The 20,157-nt window shown below is 43.3% G+C and overlaps 1 protein-coding gene across 1 annotated transcript in view; it reads left to right on the plus strand.

Annotated features, from left to right (window-relative positions):
• Usp28 (ubiquitin specific peptidase 28) overlaps positions 1-20,157 on the plus strand; it is a 56,852-nt gene that overhangs the window by 26,566 nt on the left and 10,129 nt on the right. Inside the window, exons 10-17 of the mRNA XM_051156381.1 lie at positions 3,074-3,222; positions 5,111-5,238; positions 6,647-6,742; positions 12,007-12,186; positions 14,030-14,250; positions 15,239-15,309; positions 16,501-16,729; positions 19,185-19,379. Coding sequence (XP_051012338.1) covers positions 3,074-3,222; positions 5,111-5,238; positions 6,647-6,742; positions 12,007-12,186; positions 14,030-14,250; positions 15,239-15,309; positions 16,501-16,729; positions 19,185-19,379 — 1,269 coding nt within the window. The remainder of the gene's footprint in view (positions 1-3,073; positions 3,223-5,110; positions 5,239-6,646; positions 6,743-12,006; positions 12,187-14,029; positions 14,251-15,238; positions 15,310-16,500; positions 16,730-19,184; positions 19,380-20,157) is intronic.

A 20,157-nucleotide genomic window follows, 5' to 3' on the forward strand; every position in this document is an offset into this window, starting at 1 on the left:
AGTGACATATTTCCCCTAACAAGGCTGCCTCCTGAACAGCACTACCAACTGGAGACCAAGTGTTCAAATATCTGAACCTATGGGAGGCATTTTTCACTTAAACTGCACCATCCCACACCCTGGCCCCCATTAGTCCCTTGGCCATATCATAATACAAAATGTACTTAGTCTAACTTCAAAAGTCTTTTGTAGGTTTTCATAGTCCTCAACACTATTTAAAAGTCCAGAGTCTCTTTGAAGCAATCTCTTAATTGTAACCCTTTATAGAATCAAAAAACAAATTACATACTCTCAACATATAATGGCACAGAATATACATTCTCATACCAAAAGGGACGAATGGGGGCATAGTGAGGAAATACTGGACCAAAATAAGAGTAAAGCCCAGCAAAACAAAACCCAGATCCTGTAGCTCAGTGTCTGGTGTCTAGGACTTCAGGTGTAAAGGGCTTAATGTCTCTAAGCCAGCACTACATGGACAACAGCCATTGTCAACTTTGGCTGCCAGCTTCGGGCAGATCCTTGCCTCCTTGCATCACATTAACAGAAGCTTTTATTCTTGTTGCTTTCTAGGAGTTCTTTTTTTACAGTTGGGAAGCTTGCTGCATGTGGTTTTGCCCTGAGGAAGCCCCTCTCTTTATTGTAGCACAGAGCAGCCTCATGAACTTCCTAACAGTTACAGCCTTTCTTTCAGCACGTGTCTTGGTTGTAACATTAAAATTAAATCAGTCCACTATTTTAAAATTTTGCTTCAGGCAAGTTCTTAGGAAAAAGGCAGAAGGCAGCCGTGGTTCTTTGCCAAAATAACACAGGACTGGCCTTTTCATGCTGCCAGTCCTGGTTTCCCTCAGAAACCTTTAGTGCTGGGCCTCCACAGTCCCCATTGCTCTCAGCACTGTTGTCTTTTAGGCTTCTATTAGAACAGTCCTTTAAGCTCTCCTTACAACATTCAATGCCTTTGGGTCCAGATTTTTGTTTTGTTTTGTTTTGTTTTTTGGTTTGTTTGTTTGTTTTTCAAGACAGGGTTTCTCTGTATAACTCTGGCTGCCCTGGAATTCTCTCTAGTCCAGGCTGGTCTAGAACTAAGGGAGATCCACCTGCCTCTGCCTCCCAAGTGTTGGGATTAAAGGCATGTGCCACCACCACCCGGCCCTGGGTCCAGATTCTTGATAGCAACAGGCCATCAAGATTGTGATTCTCTGGTATCAACTCTGCATTAGTTACTTTTCTGTTGTGATAAAGCACCATGACCAAAAGCAGATTATGAAGTTTAATTATGGCTACTGCTCCAGAGGGGTACATGTCCATCATGGTAGGAGTCATGGCATCACTTAGCAGGCTTTGTGGCAGGAACAGAAAGCTGAGAGAACAGTCTTAACTGCAAGCATGAAGCAGAGAGCAACTGAAGGTAGCATGAAGCAATGGACTCCATAAGGCCACCTCCAGTAATGTTCTTCTCCACTAAGGCCATACCCCCCTAAACCTACATACTGTTTATAAGCAGTGCTGTGAACTGGGGATGAAGCCTGTAAGGCACATTCCTCATTAAATCACCACAGGCAACTTTTCCAGTAATGAGCATTTAAGTGTCAAATATCATGTGTGTATGTGTAGTGTCCTTGTCTTAGTTAAAGGTAGAGTTAATGGATGAAAAAAAAAAATGACTTCCTAGGTATGGTGGAGGAGAAAGTTTATTGTAGGTATGTGGTAGAGCATAGCAAGAGGCAGGGGCATCTGGGGGAGTCCACAATGGACATGACCCTGAGCCATGTAGGGAGAGTGGAGGTACCACCTACCAGCATCCTGGAGACCCCAAAGAGAGTAAGTACATCAGGTCACCAAAATGGTTGGATTATATAGGGAAAGTCATCTGAAGGAAGGGCATGTCAGCTAGTAGGGTTCTGTAACAGGTAGGGACAGAGGGGTGCTGGGAGAATCTGGTGCCCAAGTCCACTTTGATATCTTAAATAAGCACCTCGGCCATTCTCAGAGGCCACAGAGTGGTGCTGCTTATTGACTTGCTCCTATGGTTCACTCAGCCTGTTTTCTTATAAAGCCAGGACCACCAGCCTAAGGTTGTCATTGCCCACAATGGGCAGGGCCCTCCCCCACCAATCACTAATTAAGAAAATTCTCCACAGCTGCATCTTATAGATGCATTTTCTCAATTAAGGTTCCTTCCTTTCTGATAACTAGCTTCTGTCAAGTTGATATCAAACTAGCCAGCACAGTCCTATATTATTTTTTTATGAGACTACCGCTCCTCCCCACCCCCCCCAAAAAAAAGAGACGGAGAAATTATTGAGGAATATACCTCAAGTCAGCTTACCTCCACATGTGCCTGCATGGGTTAGTAAATCTAATCCCTACACAAAGGAGCGAGGGCTAACCTGGACCACTGAGCTCAGAGTTGAATCAATACTGAAATCTCCTCTCTCCGAGAATGCAATCCAGGACTGCCCATGTAGAGTCAGTAGTGTCCACTCAGCCCCAGCCTCCAGTGTGGCTTGTGTATGACTGCTTGGCAAGTGTCATTTCAGCCTCTCTGGGCTCCATTTCTACCCTCCCCGCCCCCCTTGAGATATTTTGTCTTATTATTGATTCTTTGAGGCATGGCCTTGCTATGTAGTTCAGGGTGCCCTTGAATTCTCAATAGTTTTTCAAGAACCTGATTTGAGTATAATAACCCCCTTGCTCTCCCAGTCTAGAATTAACTGTTTACATCCCAACATACATACTTAACATTTCACACAGTCCTTGCTGCTCTGCTTCTGTAGTCTTATTCCAGTCCAGCCAGGACTTTGTTGATGGGTCTTTGGTAGGAGGCATGAGCGTCACGTGGCTTTGCTTCTGCAGCATTGGTGGTTGCTCATTGTTCATGCTTAGGTCCATGTGTATTTATGACTGAAGTCTGTTTCTGACCAGTTCTCAGGAGAGTACTGAAGTCTAGAAGGTGGTGTCTCAGTGGAGCCAGAAAGACAGACTTTATTTTTTATTTTTTATTTTTATTTTTTGAAAGACAGACTTTAAACGGTGGTGAAGCTTTAACACCCCTCCCTCCTTCTTTGCCTAGGAAAGCCCTTTTGTAACAATGAGACCTTCGGCCAGTATCCTCTCCAAGTAAATGGTTATCGCAACTTAGACGAATGTTTGGAAGGGGCCATGGTGGAGGGTGACATTGCGCTGCTTCCTTCCGCTCATTCAGTGAAGTACGGACAAGAGGTAAATTTTTATTTGTTCTCCAGTGACAAAGCCAGTTAAGTAGGACTGGACTTTAGGCAAATGAGTCATCAAGTGTTAGGGAGCCACACACTGAACAGAGCTTGAGTCTGTCTCCTTTTTCACCAGCTGATGTGACTCAGCTTTTGCTAAAACTGAATTTGAGTTACTCATGGAAAGGTTTATGCATTCTGATGTGCTCAGTATGGTCAAGTCTGTCTTTCTGTTGAAGGCTGGCCACCTGTACTGAATAGGGAGAAAACACTCCCTCCATAGTTTTGGAGGGTAAAAGTAACTTCTATGGTATGCCATTTAGAATATTTTCCCTATTGCAGTATTTATTGTTTTCAATTGTAAATTCTGTCTTTGCTTTTACGTTTTTTTTTAAATGTAATTTTCATTTATTTTTGTGGGATTCTTGTTTTCTGATGGGTTGTAGAAAAAGTGTGGTTAACGCAACAGTAATATCTTAACATTCCGGTGAGGCAGGAATTTGTGATCAGCATTGTGGCATGATTGTCAGCATTACCTCATATGACTGACTCTCCTCTCATACACATCTTGAGGCAAAATTGTAGCTTTTGGGGCTGTCCAACTCAAGAATTCTGATAGGAGAAAGTGACTTGAACTAAAGTAGGGCACCTGACATAGGCCTGTGGAGTTGGAGGCTGGAGGCCTGTGGAGGGGTTGGAATATCGAGAGCGCTTCCTCCTCAGCGTCTCCAGGAGAGAATGGGCTCCTGGGGCTTGGTGCTATATGTGCAAGCTGATGCTTTCTCTTAAGAATGAATGAGTTCCTTATGCAGTATCCAAGGACAGGATTCTATCAAAATAAAGCCTAGCAGGAGTCATTGTTTGTTTAATTAGATTTAACCCAGAGGAGCCAGGCAAAAGTGGCTCATGCTTGAATTCTGTGACATAAGAGACTGATGAGTCCGAGGATTGCTGCATGTTCCAGGTCAGCTCTGGCTGCTTAGTGAGTGAGTGAGACCCTGTCTCAAGAAGCAAACAAGAAAGATTAAAAGGTTCAACTAGTCAGTCGCTTCACCTGGTTCCAATAGGGCCTCCGAAGGTGACTGAACCCTGATACAAGATGCTTTACAGTTGCTACTGGGAACCTCTGGTCTGCAAGCGGGGGAAGGGGTGGTGGATAGGTTGGGAGATGGGGGGGGGGCCGGGGAATGGGACGACTGAGCAGAGCTTCCTTGCTGCAATGCTTTTTCCTCAGCTTTACTCAGTGTATTGAAATGGGTTACTTTCATTTTAGAAAGCAACCGTTTCCTACTCTGAAACTCTGGGTACCATTGTAGGTTCACTTGACTGACTTTATTTTCAGAAATTTGTGTCCTGGAACTCAGAGATTATTTTCCTCAGAAACATGAAAAATTATAACATCCTGAGATTATTTAAATTTTTCCTTTTGTACATAAACAAAACTTAAACTGTAGCTAGCTGTAAATAAACAGTATATAATATAGTTACAGTGTTTGTCTTTTTAGATGATTATTGGATATAGTTATCCCCTAATTACATGCTGTTAGGCTATTTTTCATAAGACTTGAACATCTTGAATACTGATGACCCATTTAGGGAATGGCTTGTCTTGGTGTTTGGTCAGTTCTTGTACTCCGAGGTGGTTATTTCTAAGGATGGTGGTTAAATGCAGTCTTGGTGGCTAGCTAGTAGATTTGGTGTCTGAGGAGTATTTAGTCATGCTCTCCAAATATGACTAAGAATTTAAGGTTAGTATGTGAGGTAAAATGCTATATAATATACATTTGCCTTGATTATAAATTCCATATCAAAAGCAGTTTTGTGAAGGATGTTTTAAATGTGCCTGTTATTTCCTGACATGAATGTTTTTTTCCCCCATGTTTCTACCTTGGACATAGCGTTGGTTTACAAAACTGCCTCCAGTGTTGACCTTTGAACTCTCCAGATTTGAGTTTAATCAGTCTCTTGGGCAGCCAGAGAAAATTCACAATAAGCTGGAATTTCCTCAGATTATTTATATGGATAGGTGAGTCTTGGCTCATTGACTTTGATGTTGAATGCAGCAGTAGAATGACTGTGAGCTACATGCTGGTGTGTGGAGATGACCTGGACATCTAGATAATGCGTGCATTTCAAGTCTGTGAGCCTGGGTTTGAGTGTGTGTTTCTGAGAATCTCCCCAGTGCTGTGATTGAGTAGCTAGGCTTGTGTGTGGGCTCAGAACATACATCTTGCTGTGAACCAATAGAGCGAACAGTGCAAAGCAGGCGCCACTTTATAGTATAGGCAAGGCAACTCTGTATCTACACCAACCACAGGGATCCAGCTAAGTCTCTAATTATACTTAGGTTTCTGTTTCACCAAATTGGGGAACATAACTTCCTTCATCTCTGACCCTCCAGCCACCATGTAGAAAATGGGTGCTTTTTCTAATAAGGACCCAGTTGTGAGGGGCAGGGGGGTGGGTAGGGCTGGTGGGGGTTGGGGGTGCGGAAGAACCAGAACCAGAACCCAACATTAGCAAGGAAGCAGATCAGTCTCAGCACAGTGATGTCAGAGCCCATCCCCACACCTCCTGGAATTTCAGGCACTTTTTCTTTGTTTAGCATAAAAGAGAATCCATACTCTCTAATGGTTTTGCTTTTTGGCTCCTAGCATTTTCATAGAAATTTAGGAACATTTCATAGAAATTTCTGCCAGATGAAGGATTTTTATTTGGTTGGATTGTGCCACACCTGTCACTTAGTCTGGGGAGAAATGACATCTTAGATTGTGGCTTTTTTCTTCTGAACGCTGTCTACCATTTTTTTTATATCTTCATTTATTTCTCTCAGTGATGTTTCTTATAAGTTTTGGTGTATAGCCCTCCCATATAGCGTGATTAAATTCATCATTAGGTAAATCATACTTTTGATATTATGAGTTTTTGAAATTTTACTCTTGGAGCAGATGGAAATAAAGATGGTTGTATAGGTTATTGTATCCTCAGCTCTGCTGTGGTCCGCAGCTAGAGAACCGCTCTGCTTCCCTTGCTGTCTCTGTACCTTTGTTTCTTTTTTTACCTTACTACACTGGCATTTAGTCAGGCATTAGGAACAATGGTGAGAGCGGGCAGCCTTGCCTCGTTGCTGACCTTGGGGTTGGGGCTGTAGCCCTGGGTTTGATCCGCAACAACGCACTACGCTGAGTCTGGTGACTACCCCTGTAATTTAGCCCTAAAAGGTGAAAGAGCAGAAATTCCAGGGCACCCTCACTTATAGAAGGAGGTGGAGGTCAGTACGGGCTATGAGATTCTGTCTACAGCCAAAGATCAAAATAAACAAAATTAATATTTGCTATTCCATAGCTGCCTGTTTTGAGGAAGTCGTCTTCTCGGTGATTTTGTCACTAATATTTGCTAATATAACTTGTATCCATGGGTTATTGTTTGCTTAGGTACATGTACAAGAGCAAAGAGCTTATTCGAAGTAAGAGAGAGAGTATTCGGAAGTTGAAGGAGGAAATAGAGGTTCTGCAGCAAAAATTGGAAAGGTGAGTCTGTGGGTATTTTTATGCTTAGATATATAAAGCAAAAAAAAATGTTAAGATCAGGTATTGTGTTAAAAGTCTAGAGTATAACTAATAACTAGTGTTTTATAAAATGGCCAATACCCTCATTTTAAGTGCAAAGGAATCTTCAAGGCCAGCTAATATCATCTGTGGGTGAGTGGTCTTTGGGGATTCAAGCATACTGTTTATCTTCCCTGCTCCTCCTGCTCTCTGACTAGACAACCATGAGAGGCAGAGGCAGCGCTGTCATTCACTTGTCCTCTTTGTTTCTTTTTGAGATGGAGTCTTCTGTACCCAAACTCAAAGATGATGACCTTGAACTTTTTATTCTTCTGCCTTTACCTCCCCAGGGTTAGGATTGCAGTGGCCTCCGTGCCTGGCCATTTTACCTGTGGGAAGTGGGCTTGTGAAGTGTTGAGATGGGGTGGTGCTGCCTTAGGACGTGAGCTAAAGCTCTTGGTAAATGCCAGTCAGACTCTGCTTTCCTTGTTTTGCAGAGTAACCCAGATTTCCTTACAAGGTACTTATAGTCTAGATAGATGCTTTGGTTTAATGTACAGAGGAAATCCACGCACTGTTGATGGCTTCCTCCCTCCCTTTACTAACAGTCCCCTGCCACACCCCACAGCACCCAGACCGCTGCTCGGTCATGAATTTCTCCAAGGGACACAAGTTCCACCCAGATGCAAGATTAACATTTAACATTATTTACTCTGTGTGGGTTGTGGGTGTGAGAGTGAACACGTGTGCTATGGCATTCGTATGATGGTCAGATGACAACTTGCAGAATCAATTCTCTTCAACCTTTATGTGGATTCTAGGGCTTTAAAGGTCACCAGGCTTGTGTGACAAGTTCCTCCATCTGCTGAGCCATGCCCCCGCCCCAATTATTTTTAGAGAACTTAAAAGAACCCAAGAATCTGTAAACCTTTGGGAGTATTTTCCTTAGTGAAATACTACTTTTGATTTCTTTCTTTCTTTCTTTCTTTCTTTCTTTCTTTCTTTCTTTCTTTCTTTCTTTCTTTCTTTCTTTTTGGTTTTTCGAGACAGGGTTTCTCTGTGTAGCCTTGGCTGTCCTGGACTCACTTTGTAGACCAGGCTGGCCTCGAACTCACAGCAATCCGCCTGCCTCTGCCTCCCGAGTGCTAGGATTAAAGGCGGGAGCCACCACTCCTGGCTTTACTTTTGATTTCTTAAAGACTTGTTTTATTTTTAATTATGTGTATGTTGTACCTATGATTATGTGCACCTTTGAGTGCTGGAGACCACAAGAGAGTGTCAGGCCTTGGACGTAGAGTTAGACTGTGAGCCTCCCACAGTGTTGGGAGTAGACTGGCATCCTCTGTAAGAGGAGTATGCCTTAACTACTGAGCCCCTGCTCTGGCTTTAAACTCAAATTGTTTTAACTGTAACTTCTTGGGTTTACATTTATTTATTTACTTATTCTGTGTGTACATGTGTGAACATATGTGGAGGTCAGAGGAAAGTCAAGTCTCCCCTTCTGCCATATGGGTTCTGGGAACCCGGCTCAGAGGGGCAGCCTTCGGATCAAGCACCTTTCTCCATCCCCTAAGCCATCTCACTGGCCAAAGTTTAACTTTCTAGATATGATTTAAAGATTAGAAAGGGTGGAGAGATGACTCAGCACTCAAGAGCATTTACTGTTCTTGCAGAGGACCTGGCTTTGGTTCCTAGCATCCATATGACAGTTTACAGCTACCTATGGTTCCACTTCCAAGAAATCTGATGCCCTCTCTGACCTGTGTAGATTCCTGCACACATGTGACATACAAACAAACATGCAGGGAAAACACACTTAAACATAAATAAATGAGTGGATTTTTTTTTTTTTTTTTTAAACCTACACAAAAATGCTTGTATGTATGTATGTGACACACTCTGGGCAATATATCCAAGAACTTATAAACATACTGTGAGGTGGGGCAGGTAACATTCATGGTTTTTTATACAATTTTGTATTTGAATTTTATTAACACACTTTCTGTTTATAAGTGTGAAAAATAACTACAGGCATCATGGCCAGTAATCTCAATTTTTGGGACCCTAAGGCAAGAAGATTGAATGAGTTTGAGGCTGGGCTATGTAGGTAGTATGGCTCAGGCCAGCTGACTATAGTTTAAATTCTGTCTCAGAAAAACAAAAGGGTAGGGCATGGTGGAGCACGCCTATGATCCCAGTACTCAGGAAGTAGAGACAGGAGGAACAAGAGCTCCCAGCCAACTTGGATTATAAGTGACCTTGTCTCAGAAAACAATCAAAATGCTTATTATTTCTTCCCTAAAATGATAAGGATATTTAGTGTAAGTTTTTTTCTGTACAGGGTAGACAGGCATTTTTGAAACCATTGCTGTTTTGTTGTTGTTGGTTGTTAGTTTTTGTTTTTAACTCTGGTGATGCTTGAAAGCCACCTTGTACATGGTAGGCAGATGCTGCATTCCTGGACTGCATCCCGTCCCATCCTGTCCTGTCCTGTCCCATCCCGTCCCACTCCAGCCCATCTCTTGCTCTGATCCTTTTAGTCAAAACTGATGCTGCATTATGTGAAGTAGTTGGCTTTACGGAGCTGGAGCTCAGAAGTGCTTGTTATAAATAAGCATAAGTTTTTTTTTTAGAGGAAAACCTTCTCTGGGATTTTATATAAGTATTCTATTAAAATGGAACAAGCCTGAGAGGAGTTAGAGGTGGAGGCTAGTGCCCACTCCTGTGCCAGGTTCCCAGTTCTCTCTCTGAGGTGTGCATTAAATAGAGTTTGATAAGCTTGTAATGGAAGAGCACAGCCAAGTGCACGCCAGGGCTTGAACTAGCTCACCCTGGGCAGGCACATGCCATCTCTCCATTTGTGACTTACAAGACAAGGCTATGGCTGCCTTTGCTGTCTGCCTTCTATTGGGTGTTTGATGCTGAGTTAAAGTGCCCATTATTTTCTACTCATATTTTCATTTTCCTCTTTTTCGTTGTTGCTTTTTAATACGTACTTATTTATATAGTATTAAGCTTGTATGTGTGCCAGCAGGTCAAAAGAGGGCACCAGATCTCATGTAGATGGCTGTGAAACACCATGTGATTGCTGGGAAATAAACTCAGGACCTTTGGAAGAACAGCCAGTGCTCTTAACCTCTGAGTTATCTCTCCAGCTGAGGTTTGGGGATTTTTGAGACAAAATCTCACTCATGTAAACCCTGGTTGGCCTGAACTTTCTATGTGAACCAGGCTGGCCTTAAAGTTGTAATGATTTGCTGCCTCTGCCTGTCAAGTGCTGGAATTACAGGTGTGTACTGCCATGCTCTGCTTATTTAGTTAACTATAATAACTACTGTTGTTGCTGAGGTGGGATCTCCTCTGAGATCCAGGGTGTGCTCAACCAATATGTATCTGAAGATGACCCTGGTTTCCTGTCCTCCTGCCTGCAGGTACTGAGTGCTGGATTGAGTGTTACCATGTCTAGTTTGTGTAGCACTGGGAGCAAACTAGGGTTTTGTGCATGCAAGGCAAACAGTCTACCCACAGCCAGAGCTAGAGCCCTAGTATTTTTGTTTTGTAATGTGCTTTTTGCTACAGAAATAGTTGGCTTTCTTAATTCTAAGTTTAAATGCATTTCTTTCTACTGTATTTAAGAAAGAAAAATGAAGTGGGGCATGGTGGCACACACCTTTAATCCTCGCACTCTGGAGGCAGAGGCAGGTGGATCACCGTGAGTTCAGGACAGCCAAGCTACACAGAGAAACCCTGTCTTGAAAAACAAACAAACAAAAATGAATGAAAGAAAGAAAGAAAAAGAAAAGGTGCCTGTGCTCTTTTTTATGAAGGAAGTTCAAATAATGAAGTTACTGATGTGAGCCAGTTAGGTTGATTATCCTCTTTAAACTCTACTTTAGGGAACTCTAGAATCCATTGAACTAAATCTCCATAGTGAGTTTAAAGTACTGTATATGCTAGTAATAGTATATTGTGATGTATCATTAAAATAGTTTAGAGACGGGAGTGATAGCTCAGAGGTCAGCAGTGTATGCTGTGCTTACAGAAGACCTGAGTTCAGTTCCTGACACCCATGTCCTGTGGCTCACAACCATGTGTAACTCAGGCTTCAAGGAATCCATGTCCTCTTCTGGACTCCAGTACCCACGTACATGCACACATGAAATTGTAATGTAAAATATTGTGGAGCTAGAGAGATGGTGCAGTAGTTAAGAACATTTGCTGCTCTTGCAGAGAGTCCAGGCTCAGTTCTCAGGATCCACACAGCAGCTCACAACAGTTCTCTGGGATCCCATACCTCTGTATGCACCTGGGGCACCAGGCATGCGTGTGGTGCACAGACATAACCTTAAAAGGTACTCTTATTTGAGAATATTATTTAGTCTTCCTGGAGAAATCTTGAATAATTTATACCTGGCCTATGCCATTGGTCACATTCATGGGTATGTAAGACCCTGCAAAAGGAAGATTACCAGGTTTCTTAGGCTCTGGCCTTTATTAAGGTCTAATTTCTTTTTCTTTCTTGTCTTGGTTTTTGGTTTTGATTTTTCTGTGTAGCCCCATCTGTCCTGGAACTCACTCTGTAGACTGGGCTGGCTTTGAATTCACAGAAATCTGTCTGCCTCTGCCTCTCAAGTGCTGAGATTAAAGGGGTATGCCCACTGCCACATGGCTTATACAAGCTCTAATTTTTATTTCCGGATTTCTGTCACTCTTGGTTATAAAGCAATTGGTCTAGAAAGGCCAAAGAAAATACCATGAGAACCAGTCACCAGCTTCTTTTTCAGTTCTAGTGTGGAATATGTATTTCCCTTTAAGAAAGAATTTAGGTTTATAAGCAAAGTCTGACTGTGATGTGACAGCAGGACAGAGCTAGATAGTCTGAAAGTGTCTCATTCGGTGTGAGGCATCAGGCTGGCAGCCATTTTCATTGTTAGAACCTTTTTTTTAAAAACCTTATAGATTGAGTAATCAAATATTATATGCTGCTGAGAATAATATGGGATTTTGTTGTTATATTGAGATAGGCTTTTACTAGGTTGCCCCACACTTAAACTTTGCAACACAGGTAGGTCTCAAACTCTTGGTGATCCTTCTGCCTCAGCCTCCTGAGTGCTAGGATCATAGCTGGATATTAGTATACATAAGAATGAGCCTTCCCGTTGACTCTGCATGATACGGTTTTGTCAGCAGTTCTTACACCACATAGCCGACTTGGGCACTAGTGTTCCAGTGTCTTTGTCTCTTAGGTATGTGAAGTATGGCTCGGGCCCATCTCGATTCCCACTCCCCGACATGTTGAAATACGTTATTGAATTTGCCAGTACAAAACCTGCCTCTGAAAGCTGTCTGTCTCGAGGTGCTGAGCACATGACATTACCACTTTCTTCAGTGTACTGCCCGGTTTCTGACCTCACATCCAAGGAAAGGTAATAAAGCATATTTCTTAAATGGTTTGTATTGTTTTTCCATTTTTCTTTGAATTTTTCTTTCCCATCCTTCCCACCTGCTGAGCACCTCCCACCACCACCAGATAGCTCAAGGAGGGAGCTTTGCCTAGGGAAGGGTTTTGTCATCTCCCCTGATGGCAGTTTCCTGAGTCCTTGCAGTACACTTCTCTCCCTGAAGGTTACACCTGTTCCAGAGGCTTCTCACTGTCTGGATCAGACTCCTCAGGACTGCTTTGCTCTGAGCCAACTGCCTTGAAAGGGCTTTTTCAGAGCCCAGTCAGGCCCAAGTCCTCCAGGCATCTTGTTCGTCTGTGGTGAAGGAGGTGTGGCTAAGTAAAGAAACAAGAGGAAAACTGACTTGTGAGCAGAGTTACACAAGGAAGGGCTGGCCAGGCTTGTGAAGACGCGGGAATCCTCTGACTCTTCTATTCAACTGGCAGTCTTTGTAGCCTTAGAGTGCCAGCAGGTTCAGCTTAGGTCACACTCCACACTTGGATTTTGGCTAATAAAAATACTAGGGCACATTCGTGCCCCACAGACTAAAAGGCTTATATTAAAAACTTAGTTGTTAGCTAGGCTATGGTGGCCCACACCTTTACTCACAGCACTCGGGAGGCAGAGGCAGGCGAATGTCTGCGTTTGAGGCCAGCCTGGCCTACAGAGTGAGTTCTAGGACAGCCAAAGCTACATAGAGAGATCCTGTCTCCAAAAACCAAAACCAAAACAAAACAAAAGACTCAATTGTTGAGATAGGGAGATGGTTTAGCTATTAAAAGTGCGTACTGCTTTTGCAGAGGAACCTACCTCAAGTTCAGAGCTCACATGAGGCAACTGTTTTGGTGATGTCAATATATAAGTTGGCTTTTTTTTTTTTCCTCCTGTGTTCTTGCTGTCGTACCTGGCTTGTTCAGTAGAGGGACTCAAACCCAGTGTCCTGTGCTTGCTAGGCAAGTGCTGTGCCATCTGAGTGACACAGTGCTTTGTGCTCTTTTTTTTTCTTTTAAGTTATTGTGTTTTTGTTTGGAGACAGGATCTTACTTCAAACTCCTTACAGGCCTTTTGGTTTTGAGCAACGTTTCTCAGCCTGCGGGTTGCAACCCCTTTTGGGGGGAAGGGGTCAAACAACCCTTTCATAGGGATGGCCTAAGACCATCAGAGAATACAAGTATTTGCATTAAGATTCATAACAGCAAAATTACAGTTATGAAATAGCATTGCAAATAATTTTATGGTTAGGGGGTCACCTAACCAAAGCATGAGGAACTAACTATTAAATGGTCACAGCACTGGGAAGGTTGATAACCACTGTATTTGGTGTTTTCCCACCTCCATTTCAGTTCTTGGGTGCCTGGGGTTATAGGCATGAACTACTGTGTCAGCTAAGTTTTGTTAAATGCTAAGCTTGTGATTGGTCAAATGAGATAGTAGTAACGTTAGCTTCATAACCAAGTTGTGTTAAAAAAAGATGATTCCTATAAGAAAAAGTTTGCTTTTATTATAGATATAAACTTTTTAGACAGGGCCTTGTTGTGTAGCTTATGTTGGGCTTGCAATTGATATCCTCCTGCATCAGCCTCACCGTTGCTAGCAGTCACATCTTAATTGTACCTTTTCTTAAAGCACCTGGTTTTCTGAAGTGCATTAGTTAGGTCAAGTTGAACTTTGTTTTTTTGAGACAGGCTATTAACTGTACCAGGGTGGCCTCAAAATAGCAGTCCTGTGTTAGCCTCCCCAGGGATGAGATTACTGGTTTCTGCTACCATGCCTAGCTCAACTTACATTTTAGATATTATCAAATGAGAGCCATCTTTGTCTTCTCTAGTTCAAGTTCAGAAAGCTGCTCCCAGGATGCTGAAGGCTCCTTTTCCTCTCCTCAAGATGCTCTCCCCAAGTCTGAGGTAACGAACGGGCCATTTCCCTCTCCTCACTCCTCCCTGAGAGTGCCTGCACCCCCAGCTCCTCGGACAGTCACAGATGAGGAAATGAACTTCGTTAAGACCTGTCTTCAGAGGTGGCGGAGTGAAATTGAACAAGACATACAAGGTTGGTGCTCTGAAAACTTGTTAGCTCCTTCCTTTTTCCCCTGTATTTGGCTGTTTGGTGGCTAGGCACCCTGGGTATTTATTCAGTCATTGTTGTGTGCACAGTGCTATCAGGCCTGGTGACTGTGCTTCTCCTGCCTTGTAGGCTTGGCCCTGTACAGTTACTCCTCCCAGGCCACCCCCCCCCCCCCCAAATTCTGTAAGTTGCAATCATGGGAACCTTTACTGAGAGAGAGCAGGGTATGTTCCCCCCTCCTCTCCTCCTGCTCTTGTCCTGTCCCTTTGAGCCAGGGCCTCAGAACTGACCTTGAGTCTTCCGTTTCTTCCGTTTCTTGCTGTGGAATGCTGGGTAATCAGCATGTGCTTCCATACTGCTTCATTTAAATGTGAATATTGTCAATGGTAAAGGGATAGTAACGGTGCTTGCCTCATAACCAGGCCTTGCTAAAGGAAAGGTGGTTTAATAGCTTTCTCCCAAGCTAAGGTCTCAAACTCATGATCCTCCTGCCTCAGCTTCCTAGTGTGGGGACAGTGTTGACAGGTGTGAGTATCTTGACAAAATGAATGCTTCCCAAACAGCAGCTGCCCATGCACTGTGCTTGTTTGCCCTCCCTCCCATCCTGGCCCTTAGACAAGATCAGCACCTGTTCTGCCACTGTGCCCAGGTTTTTACTCTGATGGGGCTCTTGCTTCAGCTCATGGAAGGCTTTTTCCTAAGTTGAAGCACTTTCTTTAGGAAATTTCAGTGCAGGTTTATAAGAATAATTCTTTAAAGACCTCAGTATAATCACATTGGATTAAAAGCCTTTGTAACCTGAAGCACTTGCCACTTCAGTACCATGTGCTGCTTTGTGTCTCCTGTGGGAAGTAGAAGCCATTAAAGTGTGGGGTGCAGAGCAGCAGTGCTGTTTGTGTTGTCATGGCCAGTCACGGCTAGTGGGCCCTGGCATGCAGACACTCTAATGAAGTTTTGTTTTTTGTTTTTACAGACTTAAAGAATTGTATTGAGAGCACCACCCAGGCTATTGAGCAGATGTACTGTGATCCTCTTCTTCGTCAGGTAGAATTAAGTGATGGAAAATAGGCAGAAGATGTAATACTATCAGAAAAGACCAACATGGGTATCTCCCTAAGAGAGAAATATACCTTTCTCTTACATCCAGTTGAACAATTCCGAGTGCCTTCTAAACATCCTTTTTTGGATGCTGCCATGTGGTGTTTTTTTCATATAATAGAAATACTTCCTATTAGGGGCTGGAGAGATGGCCCTGTAGTTAAAAGTGTGCTGTTTTTGCAGAGGACCCAAGTTTGGTTCCCAGAACCACTTATAACTTCAGTTGTAGGCAGCTTTGATGCTTTTTACCTCTGTGGGCACTTGAACTCACATGTACATACCCACATGCACATGCATACACATAATTAAAAAAAAAATACTAAAAACAGAGCTGCCAGCTGGCATGGTGGTACACGCCTGTAATCCCAGCACTCGGGGAGACAGAGGCAGGAGGATTGCTATGAGTTTGAGGCTAGCCTGGTCTACAAAGTGAGTCCAGAACAGCCAAATGCTACACAGAGAAACCCATCCCCCAAACCAAACCAAAAAAATTCCCCCTTAAATGCTAATTGAAGCAGTGCAGTGGGAAAAGCTGGTTGGAGAGCAGCTGTCCGTCTCCAGGGTCCTGTAAGGTCATTCCATTAGCAGTGTCCTTGTACTTCAGTCCTCTAGTGACTGGAGACCTCAAAAGGGAGCCAGGCAGAGCAGGACTCCTTGCTGCCCTCAGTCTTCTTTATTCAGTACAGGCCTTGAACTTGGCTATGCAGAGGCACATCTGTGAAGGGCTTATGGCAAAGTGGCCTTCAGAACACAGCAGAGCAGTGAGCATGGCTGTGGCATGCAGCAGAACAGACCATGCAGCCCTTGACTTTCCCCCTTGTCTCTTGTGACTTTAAAAACAAATAAACAAACAAAAATAAAACGCAGTCTGCCCCTGAGTGAGAGCATGGTGAGGTACTGAGAAGAAATAAGGCCGGAAGAGCCTCCAGCAAGGGATGGTTTAACCCTCACTGTAGCAGCCCAGGGATTGATAGCTTCCGACGTTGTGTCTTCCTTGTCTACCCTGAACTGGCAACATGCTTGATGTGAGTGCTATTTCTAGTGCACGTGTGGCCCTTCCCTTCTCCCTGCTGGTGGTGACATACACGGCATCACGTTTCTGTGCCCGGTCTGAGAGCACGCCTGTCTGATTTGCAGGTGCCTTATCGTTTACATGCAGTTCTTGTTCACGAAGGACAAGCCAATGCTGGACACTACTGGGCATACATATACAACCAAGCTCGGCACATCTGGCTCAAATACAATGACATCTCTGTCACTGAATCTTCCTGGGAGGAACTTGAAAGAGACTCCTATGGGGGCCTGAGGAACGTCAGCGCATACTGCTTGATGTATATCCACGACAAGCTGCCCCACTCGGACACAGGTGAAAATGGCTGAGTAGAATCTAGAGTTTGGGGGAAAATCTAGTCCTGGCAGAGGAACAGTCTCATACTTTAAACAAAGACATTTAAACTACAATTTATTATTATATAAAATGTCCTTAAAACATAAACACTGTAAGAGAGTAAAAGAGAAAATGGGCTTACTTTTTCCTACTTCTGTCTTTGACCATTATCTCACTCCCCAGCAAATCCATGCTGTGAGGATTGTTATGTCTTCCTCAGGACATGTTCTGTGTGTTGATTTCATGTATTTATTTCCTTTCCTCAAAAAAAAAAAATTTTTTTTTTTCCTTTCCTCATTTCTCCCTCCCACTGAGGTACTTTTCTATGCAGTTCTACCCACTGTTTATTAATTGAGAATTTAACAGACTTTTTTTTTTCCCCATAAATATTACTTCCTTAAGTGGGTGTGCTGGCTCAGGCCTGTAAACTCAGCATCCAAGAGGCATGGCAGGAGGATTATGGGGCCAGCCTGGGTTTCCAAATAGGTCAAAGTCAGAAAACAACCACCCTATATTTATGCTGTAAAGCCATGAATAGTGGCTGTAGAGAGCACTAGCTCTTGGTTGTTGTGAGTCCATGGTACTGCCTACATTGCTCATTTCTGTGGTGTAGATGGAGGGCTGGGGATTAAGATTTGTTCATAGAGTGTTCAGTGAAGCCCTGGGTCTGATCCCCAGCACTTTGTAAACCAGGTATATACGCGCTTGTAATCCTAACACCCAGAGGTACTGGTGACAGGATCTAGGTCAGCCGAGGCTACATAAGACCCTAAACCCCCACTTCAAAAAAATGGACTTTCACTTGATTGATGAAAGGCTAATTAGTGGCAGCTAATGAGGATTTTGTTGTTCTGTTGTAGATTTCTTTTTGTTGGTTTTGATGGCATGATTAGAAATAAAATTTAGGGGGCTGGAGAGATGGCTCAGCAGTTAAGAGCACTCACTGGCTGCTCTTCCAGAGGACTCCAGTTCAGTTCCCAGGACCCACATGACAGCTCACAACTGTCTGTATGTAACTCCAGTTCCAGGGGATCTGATGCCCTCACACAGAAATACATGCAACTAAACAACAATGCATATAAAATAAAAATAAATAAAAATTTAGAAAAAGAAATAAAATTTAATCACTATTTTTGTCATATTTTATTAAATGGCTTAATGTTTCTTGATTATGCACCATTTACCCAATGTTTTTACCTTGGTTTTTGATGGTGGATTTCATATAAATATAAACATGTGGCTCTTTTCTTTCTTTTATCTCTTTTTTAAAGCAGAGCCTCACTATATAATATCTGCCCTCAGCTCAGTGCCTTGATAGTCTTACTCAGCTGTATTGAAATAGGTGATCATCCTCTTGTCTTTTTGAGGTAGTATCCTGGCCTGCTTCTGGGCTCCTGGTCTTCTTACCTTCACCTCTCTGGTGCTGTGCTGAGACTATAGCTGTGTACCACCATGCCCTAGACTCCTACCACTTTTTAAAAATTTTTAAAGATTTACTTACTTACTATGTATACAGTTTTCTGTCCGCATGTGAGCCTGCACACCAGAAGAGGCCACCAGATCTCATTATAGATGGTTGTGAGCCACCATGTGGTTGCTGAGAATTAAACTCGTGACCTTTGGATGAACAGCCAGTGCTCTCCAGCCTCACTTCTACTGCTCTTAGATACAGGAGTTAAGTTGATAACATTATTACTTAAAATTTCTTTTTCTTTTTAAAACTTATTTCTGTGTATGTGCCTCCTGGTATGTACAAAGGCCAAAAGATACAGGATGTCCCGGAGCTGGAGTGACTGGTGGTTATGAGCCTGAGAACTGAACTTGGGGTCTTATGTAAGAGCAGCAAGCACTGAGCACCTCTGCAGCCCGTAATGTTAGGGTGCTATCACGTCTGTTGATGTTCAAGTTTACGACACTGGCTCTCTCCAGTGAATGGCCATAATTTAATCATCATTCTCTCATGTGGTCATTCAGCCACTAGATGTTGATTTTTAAGGGCTTATTTTTATTTTATGCTTATGAATATTTGTATGTATGTATGTATGTATGTGTACCACATGCATGAAGAGGCTATCAGATCTCCTGGAACTGGAAGCATACATAGTATGAGCTACCATGTTGGTTCTGGGAACCAGAACTGGGTCCTATGCATGAGCAGCCACTGCTGTTAGCTGCTGAGCTGTCTCTGCAGCCCCTACAGTTAACATACTAAGCACTTGCCTGCTGATGCTGCCTGGCAGCGTTCCTCATGTGCTGTGCTTCTTAGCCTCATCCTGGCAGTTTTGATAGAGTTACGTATGTATGTGAGTATACATGTTATTGTGAATGTATATTTAGGGATAAGAGAAAAGCTGAAATGTGCTCATTCCTTCTATGACGGGTTTTTGGTTTACCTTTTCCTGGGTAGCCCTTTATTTTAACTGTTTTCCCTCAGAGGCAGCTCCTGACGAATCTGATCAAACGGCGGGAGAAGTGGAGGCCCTCTCTGTGGAACTCAGGAAGTACATTCACGAAGATAATTGGAGGTTTGAGCAAGAGGTGGAGGACTGGGAGGAAGAGCAGTCCTGTAAGATCCCGCAGATGGAGTCTTCCCCAAACTCCTCCTCACAGGATTTCTCCATGTCACAAGGTATACAAGGAATGTGCTGTACCAGGTCCAGTCAGGTCCTTGCACTACCTAGATACTTAACTCCTTGGTGATGCCTCTCTTCTCAGTGGGTTTCTTTGGTTTTTAATTTTTCTTTAACGGGAGGAGTGTGGGTGAACATGCCATAGCATATGAGTTGAGATCAGAGGAGAACTTGTGGGAACCAATTCTTTCCTTCCACCATGTCGTTCCAAGGGATCCTCAGGGTTGGTGGCAAGCACCTTTCCCCGCTGAGCCATCTTGCTAGTCCCAAAGCAGGTTAGGTTTATAGTGGCTATCACAAAGTCTGGTAGAATGATTATGCCTTTAGAAGTTGCTTTCTGATGAGCAGAAATAATATGAGAAAGGCTGCCCATACTTTATTTAGTACTTCGCTCATCCCACAGGATGATGACAGGATTAAAGTTAGACTTTGTGAAAACTCTTCTCCATAGGAGATATTCCTGATAGATGGTTGGTGAGAGGAGACATCTAGGAAAAGCTGAGCATAGTAATTTTAACGGATGTTCAAGGGTCCTTGCTGTGGAGTAGCTGTTCCTTTTCTTTTTCTTTTTACTTTAAAAATTTTTTGAGAAAGGATTTCTCTCTGTAGCCCTGCCTGTCTTGGAACTTGGTTTTTAGACCACGCTGTCCTCAAACTCACAAAGATCCACCTGCCCCTGCCTCCTGAGTGCTGTAATTAAAGGCGTGTGCCACCAGCACCACTGGCAGAGTAGCTGTTTCTTGTCAGAGTTTCTAGAGGTGTTGTCGTGGGCTGTGA

The sequence above is a fragment of the Acomys russatus genome, chromosome 14, assembly GCF_903995435.1.
Source record: "Acomys russatus chromosome 14, mAcoRus1.1, whole genome shotgun sequence".
NCBI classification, from domain to species: domain Eukaryota; kingdom Metazoa; phylum Chordata; class Mammalia; order Rodentia; family Muridae; genus Acomys; species Acomys russatus.